This window comes from Quercus suber, unplaced genomic scaffold, assembly GCF_002906115.3.
Source record: "Quercus suber isolate HL8 unplaced genomic scaffold, Cork oak 2.0 scaffold_113, whole genome shotgun sequence".
Classification (NCBI taxonomy): domain Eukaryota; kingdom Viridiplantae; phylum Streptophyta; class Magnoliopsida; order Fagales; family Fagaceae; genus Quercus; species Quercus suber.
The window spans coordinates 1382652-1395104 of record NW_027069578.1 but is presented as its reverse complement, the minus strand read 5'-3'; the positions used below and the strand labels follow the sequence as shown (position 1 = coordinate 1395104).

The window sequence follows — 12453 nt, the reverse complement described above, 5'->3', positions numbered from 1 at the left end:
CAATCCGTGGAGGATTTTTTTTATTTTTATTTATTTATTTATTTTTAACAATTTGAATGATAGCCACAATAACTTCAAGAGACCCTACCTAATAATTAAATAGCAACTCAACACACTATTTCGTGTGATTTCATTTCACCACTATGTGCAACTAGTCACATTGTCTTTCCATATCTTGTTCATCAACGTCCACGCCTCAACCCCAAAGCTTAGGGGGTGTTTTGTACACCCACTCAAACACACATTTTCAGTTTTTAAACAATATTACATGTATTTCTATATACTTTTTCACCCATACGTATTTTCACACATGTTTTCAAACAACAAAATATATGTTTTCAAACACATGTACCAAACATTCCCTTGGTTTCCTTGATGTAATTTATTTTTCCTTACAAACAACTAAACACTAACATTTTTTTTTAGTGCTTGTTTGGGAGTCATAGACGCACTTATAAATAGTTTATTGTTTACTATTTTTGAATCTTACCTAAGTTACTTATTTTATTTAACTTTTATATTTTACCTCCAGTATTTTTAGCAAAGAAACTAGATAAATTATTTTCAAAATGAAAAAGAAGAAAGATTAACTAGATAAACTAGATAATTTGTTAGTCATTTTTCTGTTAATAAGTAGATAACAACAATGATGAAATTAAAACTGTTCCAAAAAAAAAAAAAAAAATTAAGGACTAAAATGAAAGAGAAGAAAAATAACAGACTTAAAATGAAAATATCCCAAAAATATAGGATATAAAACGAATTATAGTCTAAAATCAGGGTTTTCAATAGCTCCACTTCAGTTCAGCTCCTCCATTGACCACTACCGTAGTTTTGTAGGGTTTAAGCCCAAAATTTAATACAGAAAGAGCTTAGTCTGAAGAAAATGGCGAACTCAGTGGGTGCACTTTCCAGAAGGCTATGCCGCTCTCTACTCTCAACCACCCATAACCCTAAACCCTCTCATTACGCTTCCTCCATGTCCATGTACACCACCGAGTCCGACCACCCCGAACCCACTTCCGACTCGGACGAGTTAGACCTTGACTCAGTTCCACCTGAGCAATCTTCTTCTCCAACCCAAGACTCCAAACCTCAACAACAACAACAACAACAACGCACGGTCTTCGATTGGCCTCTAGAGAATGGACTCGATGCGGGCATTTACAAGGTACATTTTTTACATTGATTGATTTTTGTTTGTTTTTTGATTTTTGATTAGAGACTATAAATGGGTTTTGATTGAATTTTTGTAGGCGATATTGGTTGGACAAGTAGGGCAGAAACCATTGCAGAAGACACTGAAGAGTGGGAGGACAGTGACGATGTTCTCTTTGGGGACTGGTGGGATTCGAAACAATCGTAGGCCATTGGATAACGAGGATCCAAGGGAGTACGCTAATCGCTGCGCGGTTCAGTGGCATCGGGTTTCTGTCTATCCCGATCGCCTAGGTGGGATTGTCAACAAGCATGTTGTTCCTGGGTGAGGACTCAACCTTTGTTTTGGTATTTTTTTCACTCCCAATTTATATGATTTGGTACATTACACACATATGCACAGGACTATATATTTGTAAAATGCCAAAATTTTCTGTCTATTGGGTTTTTGGGTTTCTGTTTTTTGCAACTTTGCTGAATGTTGTTGACAAACATTTTTGAATTACTGCCTTTTAAAATGTTGCTCCTGGGCGTGAGCATACCCGTCTGGGGTGAATGTCCCTAGATTACCCGGTAACTGGTTCTGGCAGGTGCAGTCAATTACCTGTAAGTTTTACTAGCTAGAGGTGAGTCCATAGGGCTCTTCTTCAAAACATTTAATATACATATTTTGTTTTAACAAACAAAATGCACTTTCACAATGCTTACAAAACAATGTCTGTGCATTCCATGTACTTTGTTATAATTATTGTGTTTTGACTTGGTATTGAAGGAGAATTGGGTTTGATAGTGTTTAGAAAGAAGGATGGGTTTTTATTTTATTTTTAAACCATTTACAGAAAGGCCTATTGCATACAATTTTGCTTATGTTTGCTTGATTCAATTATATTTCTTTGTCGAGTATTGCTTTCTTTCTTCTTCTTATTGTCTTATGTAGGATTTCTTCCTCTAAATTTCTGGTTTTTGTTCAGGTCTGGCTTTATTGCAGATCATCTCTTTGAAGCAATAACAATGTTTTGTTTATTGTAGTTCAATTCTATATTTGGAGGGCAATTTGGAAACCAAAATCTTCACTGATCCGATAACTGGTCTTGTTCGACGTATAAGAGAGATTGCCATTCGTCGAAATGGTATATACTTGAATTTATTATATATATGCTGCTATTGATATTGTTTATAGATACAGAGTAAATTATTGGGCCTGACACACTACATATATATATTTGTTGCATCTATGTACAATCATTGTAGTGTTTTTTAGACATTTTTGCTTTACTGAAAACTTTTGTCATAAATGAAATGTATGTTTTGATTCTTAGATGGACATGCTGCTTTCCTTATCTCTTTCTTCCTTCCCTCCATGCATAGGGAAAAATCAATTGGAGCCATTTCACCCCCTTGTCACACCACTAAGTACTGAGTTTTTTGGTCCCTTGGATCTATATCAAATTCCATGAAACTGCAAAACGAATCCAAATTTACTTATTAGGGGGGCTAATGACCAACCCCAACAACTTCTTACATTAATGTTATTTGTTTTGACTTTACAATATTGAGATTATTCCTTCATTTTGCAATGCTTTTAGGGTTGTTGTTGTTGTTGTTGTTGTTTTTTGTTTTGTTTTTTTTATGTGTATAAACTAGCTTGGATGTTAGAAATTTGAATTATGTTCACCTACACCTGACATTCTCAACAATATTTTGCTCTATATTTCATGCACAAATGTGATTGACATGATGAGAATTCAAAGAGAATATGCTCTGTTCCTTGCCTGTGCAGTATCATGATGGACAATCTTCACCTGTTTTGGTAGACAGTTTGATTTCAGTCCATACTCCCATATTTTTCTGTGAGAATATGGCTATGTAGAGGTCACCAGAGCCTAATAGCATTTATTATTTTGCATCAAAAGTTGGTACTAGTTTAGATGTTGAAACCTTCTGAAGCTGTGGTTGGTGAAACAAGCATTAGAGTTAGTGGAAAATGCCTTAGAATATAGTTTTTTCTTTGGTTGAGTTTCTCCATTATATGTGATGGGTGCTTATTTTGTGGACTGTGCAGGTCGCCTTGTCTTTTTAAGTAAAGGTGATGATGCACAGCAAGTGTCACAATCAGAATTGAGAGGAGTTGGCTATTACTAGAAGTGTTGGTGAAGTGGGAGTGGCTGAAGGGTTATTTGGCAGAAACCAATTTTCACATTTGTTATTATGTCATAGCCAATATGGAGGAGGAAGATTTGAAGGAAACACTAGCGCATGGTGGCCTTGTGGCTTACCTATTATCACTTCTGTTTTGGAAGTCAGTATAAGGTTGGGAAAGTAGTTTTATAGTCTTCCTTAGCTGTTCATCCAGCAGATAGGATATTGCTGAGCCTCCACTTGGAATGGTCTTGTGAGAGAAGTTGACCTTTTAATGTAATTTTCATTTTTCATGTTTTGATTGTCTAATATTATTTAGATATTCGGTGGTTCTAACTGGTGCACGCTTTTGAGTTGTTGTAAAGGTGGGCATAGAATCACTTTTGTTTTACATGAAAGTACAGCTGAATCACCAGCCAGTCTTTGTATGGAATGCAAGTATAAGAATGGGAAGGGTTGGGTTTGATATAAAACAAAAATCGCAGATATCAGATTATCAGTTGATAGCACCGTCGTAGAAGGTGAATTGAGGTGTAACCAATTTTGATATGTAGCTAGACGAAATAGCACGTTTCTTCCTGTGTTTGCAGGATGTGGAGGGGTGTTCCATGCAGCTAAGATACCCCCTCTTATCCTCTTATGAGAGAAAGATGTGGGTACGTCTGAATTTATGCCAAATTGACCGGACTTAGTTCTCCCAAAATTAGTTCATTTATTTTAGGATAGAGATGTAGCGAGGATTTCAACTGAGGGGTCGAAGTATGAACCAATTTTTTGATAACAATCTAAATTAGCATCCAATTAGTATTAACAAAGTATCAACAAATGAAAAAACTCAAAAATAATTGTTTCTTAATAAATAATTCGGTTTTTTATAAAATAGAATTTGACATTCTTTTTAATTTTGNAAAAATGACCAAAATACCTCCAAAATCCAGAAAATGACCAAAATACCCCAAAAACCCAAAAAATGACCAAATACCCTGAAAGCCAAAAATTACCAAAATACCCCCTAGAACCTAAAAAATGACTAAAATATCCCCAAAACCTTAAAATTACCAAAATACCCTCCAAAACCTAAAAAATGACCAAAATACCCCTGAAACCCAAAAATGACCAAAATACCCCCAGAACCTAAAAAATGACCAAAATACCCCTAGAACCCAAAAAATGACCAAAATACCCCAGAACCCAAAAAATGACCAAAATACCCCCAAAACCTAAAAATGACCAAAATACCCCCAAAACAAAAATTACCAAAATACCCAAAAACCAAAAAATACAAAATACCCCCGAAACTTAAAAATGACCAAATACCCATAAACCCAAAAAAATGACCAAAATACCCTTAAACCTAAAAATGATCAAAATACCCCCAAAACCCAAAAATGACCAAAATACCCCTAAACCCAAAAAATGACCAAAATACCCCGAAATTAAAACTGTTCCAAAAAAAAAAAAAAAATTAAGGACTAAAATGAAAGAGAAGAAAAATAACAGACTTAAAATGAAAATATCCCAAAAATATAGGATATAAAACGAATTATAGTCTAAAATCAGGGTTTTCAATAGCTCCACTTCAGTTCAGCTCCTCCATTGACCACTACCGTAGTTTTGTAGGGTTTAAGCCCAAAATTTAATACAGAAAGAGCTTAGTCTGAAGAAAATGGCGAACTCAGTGGGTGCACTTTCCAGAAGGCTATGCCGCTCTCTACTCTCAACCACCCATAACCCTAAACCCTCTCATTACGCTTCCTCCATGTCCATGTACACCACCGAGTCCGACCACCCCGAACCCACTTCCGACTCGGACGAGTTAGACCTTGACTCAGTTCCACCTGAGCAATCTTCTTCTCCAACCCAAGACTCCAAACCTCAACAACAACAACAACAACAACGCACGGTCTTCGATTGGCCTCTAGAGAATGGACTCGATGCGGGCATTTACAAGGTACATTTTTTACATTGATTGATTTTTGTTTGTTTTTTGATTTTTGATTAGAGACTATAAATGGGTTTTGATTGAATTTTTGTAGGCGATATTGGTTGGACAAGTAGGGCAGAAACCATTGCAGAAGACACTGAAGAGTGGGAGGACAGTGACGATGTTCTCTTTGGGGACTGGTGGGATTCGAAACAATCGTAGGCCATTGGATAACGAGGATCCAAGGGAGTACGCTAATCGCTGCGCGGTTCAGTGGCATCGGGTTTCTGTCTATCCCGATCGCCTAGGTGGGATTGTCAACAAGCATGTTGTTCCTGGGTGAGGACTCAACCTTTGTTTTGGTATTTTTTTCACTCCCAATTTATATGATTTGGTACATTACACACATATGCACAGGACTATATATTTGTAAAATGCCAAAATTTTCTGTCTATTGGGTTTTTGGGTTTCTGTTTTTTGCAACTTTGCTGAATGTTGTTGACAAACATTTTTGAATTACTGCCTTTTAAAATGTTGCTCCTGGGCGTGAGCATACCCGTCTGGGGTGAATGTCCCTAGATTACCCGGTAACTGGTTCTGGCAGGTGCAGTCAATTACCTGTAAGTTTTACTAGCTAGAGGTGAGTCCATAGGGCTCTTCTTCAAAACATTTAATATACATATTTTGTTTTAACAAACAAAATGCACTTTCACAATGCTTACAAAACAATGTCTGTGCATTCCATGTACTTTGTTATAATTATTGTGTTTTGACTTGGTATTGAAGGAGAATTGGGTTTGATAGTGTTTAGAAAGAAGGATGGGTTTTTATTTTATTTTTAAACCATTTACAGAAAGGCCTATTGCATACAATTTTGCTTATGTTTGCTTGATTCAATTATATTTCTTTGTCGAGTATTGCTTTCTTTCTTCTTCTTATTGTCTTATGTAGGATTTCTTCCTCTAAATTTCTGGTTTTTGTTCAGGTCTGGCTTTATTGCAGATCATCTCTTTGAAGCAATAACAATGTTTTGTTTATTGTAGTTCAATTCTATATTTGGAGGGCAATTTGGAAACCAAAATCTTCACTGATCCGATAACTGGTCTTGTTCGACGTATAAGAGAGATTGCCATTCGTCGAAATGGTATATACTTGAATTTATTATATATATGCTGCTATTGATATTGTTTATAGATACAGAGTAAATTATTGGGCCTGACACACTACATATATATATTTGTTGCATCTATGTACAATCATTGTAGTGTTTTTTAGACATTTTTGCTTTACTGAAAACTTTTGTCATAAATGAAATGTATGTTTTGATTCTTAGATGGACATGCTGCTTTCCTTATCTCTTTCTTCCTTCCCTCCATGCATAGGGAAAAATCAATTGGAGCCATTTCACCCCCTTGTCACACCACTAAGTACTGAGTTTTTTGGTCCCTTGGATCTATATCAAATTCCATGAAACTGCAAAACGAATCCAAATTTACTTATTAGGGGGGCTAATGACCAACCCCAACAACTTCTTACATTAATGTTATTTGTTTTGACTTTACAATATTGAGATTATTCCTTCATTTTGCAATGCTTTTAGGGTTGTTGTTGTTGTTGTTGTTGTTTTTTGTTTTGTTTTTTTTATGTGTATAAACTAGCTTGGATGTTAGAAATTTGAATTATGTTCACCTACACCTGACATTCTCAACAATATTTTGCTCTATATTTCATGCACAAATGTGATTGACATGATGAGAATTCAAAGAGAATATGCTCTGTTCCTTGCCTGTGCAGTATCATGATGGACAATCTTCACCTGTTTTGGTAGACAGTTTGATTTCAGTCCATACTCCCATATTTTTCTGTGAGAATATGGCTATGTAGAGGTCACCAGAGCCTAATAGCATTTATTATTTTGCATCAAAAGTTGGTACTAGTTTAGATGTTGAAACCTTCTGAAGCTGTGGTTGGTGAAACAAGCATTAGAGTTAGTGGAAAATGCCTTAGAATATAGTTTTTTCTTTGGTTGAGTTTCTCCATTATATGTGATGGGTGCTTATTTTGTGGACTGTGCAGGTCGCCTTGTCTTTTTAAGTAAAGGTGATGATGCACAGCAAGTGTCACAATCAGAATTGAGAGGAGTTGGCTATTACTAGAAGTGTTGGTGAAGTGGGAGTGGCTGAAGGGTTATTTGGCAGAAACCAATTTTCACATTTGTTATTATGTCATAGCCAATATGGAGGAGGAAGATTTGAAGGAAACACTAGCGCATGGTGGCCTTGTGGCTTACCTATTATCACTTCTGTTTTGGAAGTCAGTATAAGGTTGGGAAAGTAGTTTTATAGTCTTCCTTAGCTGTTCATCCAGCAGATAGGATATTGCTGAGCCTCCACTTGGAATGGTCTTGTGAGAGAAGTTGACCTTTTAATGTAATTTTCATTTTTCATGTTTTGATTGTCTAATATTATTTAGATATTCGGTGGTTCTAACTGGTGCACGCTTTTGAGTTGTTGTAAAGGTGGGCATAGAATCACTTTTGTTTTACATGAAAGTACAGCTGAATCACCAGCCAGTCTTTGTATGGAATGCAAGTATAAGAATGGGAAGGGTTGGGTTTGATATAAAACAAAAATCGCAGATATCAGATTATCAGTTGATAGCACCGTCGTAGAAGGTGAATTGAGGTGTAACCAATTTTGATATGTAGCTAGACGAAATAGCACGTTTCTTCCTGTGTTTGCAGGATGTGGAGGGGTGTTCCATGCAGCTAAGATACCCCCTCTTATCCTCTTATGAGAGAAAGATGTGGGTACGTCTGAATTTATGCCAAATTGACCGGACTTAGTTCTCCCAAAATTAGTTCATTTATTTTAGGATAGAGATGTAGCGAGGATTTCAACTGAGGGGTCGAAGTATGAACCAATTTTTTGATAACAATCTAAATTAGCATCCAATTAGTATTAACAAAGTATCAACAAATGAAAAAACTCAAAAATAATTGTTTCTTAATAAATAATTCGGTTTTTTATAAAATAGAATTTGACATTCTTTTTAATTTTGGAAATCATGTATAATTGATTCCATACTAAATGTTGTAGAATGTATAAAATCAAAGGGTTTGGTCAGATATTTTTTCTATTTGGGTTTCATGGGTTAATTTGTAAGTTTTTTTTGGAGAGGGGGCCAAGTATATAAATTTTGGGATCATATTTAAAAAATTGTTTATATGCATACAAAAGTCAAAAATTTTGTTTGAAAGCAAACCCAACTTCAATTAATTAATATATATATATATATATATATATATATAAAACAGAGACCATATGCGAGAGTGCATAAGGTACTACCAAGTGGCAATCTAATTTTGCAATGAGCTTTTTTTTTTTTTTTTTTTTACCTCTTTCATTAAGTGTTTTTATTGTTATCCAAAAGTTCATATTAACTTATTTTACTATTAGCTTATTAATGTCTCATTAATTTACTAAACTTGCACCACACCTTTCTCTATTCTTCATGTCTTTTAGCACACCCACCATTTTAGTATTTAAAAAAAAAAAGCAAAAAAAAAAAAAAAATTAAGAACTAATAGTAATAACTAACCAGATAAGGAAACACAAAAATGTTGTAGATTGTTATATAAAGCCTTGGTTTGGATAACACTTCTTTATACTGAATGTGGAGTTGTGTTTTCAGTTCTCCCTTTTTTTTTTTGGGGCCGGATTTCTTGACTTTTTATAGACAAAAATTACTGTGCATGAACAGTGCATGCATTGTTCATGCAATGTTCATGTACTGTTCACGATTAAAAAATATTAAAAATGAGTCTCACGGTATTATTTATACATTTAAAAATTATTTTGCTACAGTGTTTTCAGCAACATCAGTTTTCAGCAACAATAAATTGTATCCAAACGGACCCAAAAACTCACTATTTCATTATATATTACTGAAATAAAAATCTTGAGACTGACAAAACATTTGAAAGAGAGAGAAAGAGGAATCTAAGGGGTCACCGCCTTTGTTATACAGGCCATCCACTACCATCAAGACACCGAAACTCCTATGGGTTTTTTTTTTTTTTTTTTTTTTTTTCCTTTTTCTTTTTAAAATTAGAGGCTTAAATATGATTTAGGTTTGCAAATATGAACATTAACATTTAACATGAGCATGAACATGAAGGTAGATTTCTATTCATTTTCTTGAAGAAAAAATGTACTTACAAAAAATTCCAAATTTTATTAGGTAAAGAAGAATCAAGTTATAGATAGCAAAATCAACAAACCAAAAATTTTAGGAGCCTAAGAGGAGCCATTACTCATTTGAAACAACCCAAAATACTCAAGGACTAAAAAAAAAAAATACCATCCACTCCACACATCCATTGCAACTTCTTTAGCTCAAGGAAAACAATATATACATATACATATATATATATATATATATATTATATATATATATTTATATATATCTTATTCTTTTTCTTTTTCTTTTTTAGAAATAATTATAGTATCTATGCTATCCCTGCAACTTGAACCTTTTTCTCCTTGACTCTCACAATTTGAACATTTTCTCCCTTAAACCCTAGACACTTTGTGTATGAGGAGGTGCCAATTTAGCTACATGATCCTCGACACACACACACACACACACACACACAATATATATCTCATTCAATAAATATAGAACTTCCTTTAAAAACAATTAAATATGTTTATCATAATTAAGAGAAATCCTAATGGGTACTTCACTTGAGCATATGTGAAAAAGGCATATACATACTACAAATGGTAAAGGAGAAAGAAAAAGTTGTTAATCCCTTTTAATATGGTTAATTGCTTTGCCTCAATTAGTTGCCCAAACAACCGCTTATTCATTCCACAACCACAAATGACAATGCAGCATTGGCCATCAATAATTGCTAATCTGAAAGTATAGGTTTCTTTAATAGCTCTACTTTCATTTCTTTTGGCTAATATGTCTTTACTAAATCAAAATCAAACCACAAAAATCATATAAAAATCACAAATTAGAGTTTAAAATTATAATTAAATTTTTAAAAGAAATGTAGACATAATTGCACAAAAATTCTATGTAACTAAGTCACACTCAGGAATATTGGACCCTTTTTCCTTTGTATAAATAAGGGGGTCCTAATGGGATGAGGGGGCTAACAATTTTCTTTCCAAAATATTTATTATAGGAACATAAAAGTTTTCGATTGTAGACTTTTCACGCTTAAAGAACATGACTTGCCAACTAATCAAACTAGAGTTTTAGTACCTACAGCAATTTCACAACATCAAGAACAAACCCCAGTGTATACAGTGTTAAATTTCATAGTCTCTTATTACATTAAATGAGTGTTTAATTTTTCTCGCAAAGCATTGAATAGTAAAGCTTTTGGGCCATAGTCTCAACTACAACTCTTAATCATGTTGGACTTGGATGACACCTTTCCACAACGTATCATTATGAGATGCGGAAAAAATTTGGAGTCTACGCAACGTTTAGTGTGGATGGGAAGAAATTTTATCCTATTCCAATTGGTTAGGTCAATTAAGGACCTATTCCAATTTAATGATCTTGGAATTTTGTATACAAGTAATAATCAAGGAAACTTCCGCCTAAAAGTTGGACTTTTGGCAAGAGAGAAAATTGATGTCTAGACAAATCAAGCCAACCAAAATGGACCATATTCTTAATTTCTTATCTTGATTTGTTCCATGTACAAAATTTATAGTCAATGCTTGGCGAAGTTGGCATATAAAAGTTGAACATCTTATCTAAAATTCATCCTTTGAAAGCTTGAGAAAAAATTCATTTAAACCAGCAAAATATATAAATTTTAAAGGAATCAAAGAAAAATTGTCAAAAATAATGAAAATTTAATATGTGCTTAAATTCTTATAAGGATGAACACAATAGCAATATCATTTTTTTAAAATTATTTAAATAAAGATAAAAAAAATCTATGCTTAAATTCTTATAAGGATGAACACAATAGCAATATCCTTTAAATATATATATATATATATATATATAAAATCTATACTTATTTTGTAAGTATGATAAAGTCCTATCACAAAGTTTTTTTAGACTCATGTTGATTAGTGATTAGGAGTTATAAAGGAATAATCATCAATATTTATATATATGAAGCAGAGATCTCATGCGAAAGTGCATGAGGTTTGTTGAGGTCCAAAATTTCACAATAAAGCCCACTCCATAAAAAAATAAAGAAGGCCCAATTCGTGCAGCAAGAAGAATCAACATCAAGGCCTTATATATGTTCAGATTTCCAGCAAAAAAAGGCCATTAAAAAGTCCAGCAAATTCCAGTGAAAGAGCTGGGACGGGATCCCCAGAGGCTGCCAGAGGCTCGGGATCCTCAGGACGTGCAGCACAGCTAAAGTGAATTAAAGCAGATTTGAAGAGAGAAAAGAGACAAAAGGCACGTGGTAACCCAGACATGCAGTGGAAGTACAAAGCAAAACGCAGGGCTTTGGTTCCAACCATTTGAAGAAAGAGACAAGGAAAAGTACGACTGGAAAAGCTGGAGCAAAAGCCAAAAAGCCTCAGGTCAGCCAACGGGAAAATCTGGAAATAGGAAGCTAGCTGGGAGACTTTCATCTCATCGCAACAAAAAGAAAGAAACTATAAAGAAAAGGAAAAGACATAATCCTGAAGCAACCAGGCACGGGACAAACTCTAAGGGGCAAAGGGAGAAATCACCAGTACCTTAGAGCTCGATCTGTGCTATAAAAGAAGGCATGATGCAGAATAGAAAAGGGAAGGGAATCGTTAAGATTACTCTGTAAAACTCAAGAAAAACAGAGGAACCGCTCCCGGTATCCCAGAGACAGCCACTATAGCACTAACTCGGATTCAACAAATTCAAACTTTGCAAGTCTTGGAAGCTTGAATAGCTATCAAAGTCTGTAATTTTTGAACTTAGTTGAACCTTGTATCACGTCTTAGTGAGCATATCCACAATCAAGAAAATAATGAAATACCTCATTATTGATTTGAGGATCTCTAACAATTATTTCGTGCATTTCTTTATTGCATTGTCTTCCTTTACTGTTTCTTGCTAAAATCCTCCTCATCTAACTATCTTGGAAGGCAAAGCTCAAGCAAAGCCACTCGGACTTGAGTTCCAAATCCCACAAGTCTTGTGCAAAAGCACCAAGTCTGTGAGAATTGGGGCCAGGATCCTCGTGGCAGAATCATCCT

At 34.5% G+C, this 12453-nt stretch overlaps 2 protein-coding genes across 2 annotated transcripts; both read left to right on the top strand.

Annotated features, from left to right (window-relative positions):
- The first annotated feature begins 799 nt into the window (after nucleotides 1-799).
- Nucleotides 800-3716, top strand: LOC136068404 (single-stranded DNA-binding protein, mitochondrial-like). The gene is made up of 4 exons (XM_065775528.1): nucleotides 800-1171; nucleotides 1257-1483; nucleotides 2188-2288; nucleotides 3221-3716. The coding sequence occupies exons 1-4, from the start codon at nucleotides 887-889 to the stop codon at nucleotides 3298-3300; spliced, it is 693 nt and encodes a 230-aa protein (XP_065631600.1). The 5' UTR covers nucleotides 800-886; the 3' UTR covers nucleotides 3301-3716.
- A 1160-nt stretch (nucleotides 3717-4876) lies between these two features.
- Nucleotides 4877-7793, top strand: LOC111996966 (single-stranded DNA-binding protein, mitochondrial). The gene is made up of 4 exons (XM_024029004.2): nucleotides 4877-5248; nucleotides 5334-5560; nucleotides 6265-6365; nucleotides 7298-7793. Exons 1-4 carry the CDS (start codon nucleotides 4964-4966, stop codon nucleotides 7375-7377), a joined length of 693 nt encoding a protein of 230 aa, XP_023884772.1. The 5' UTR covers nucleotides 4877-4963; the 3' UTR covers nucleotides 7378-7793.
- The last annotated feature ends 4660 nt before the right edge of the window (nucleotides 7794-12453 follow it).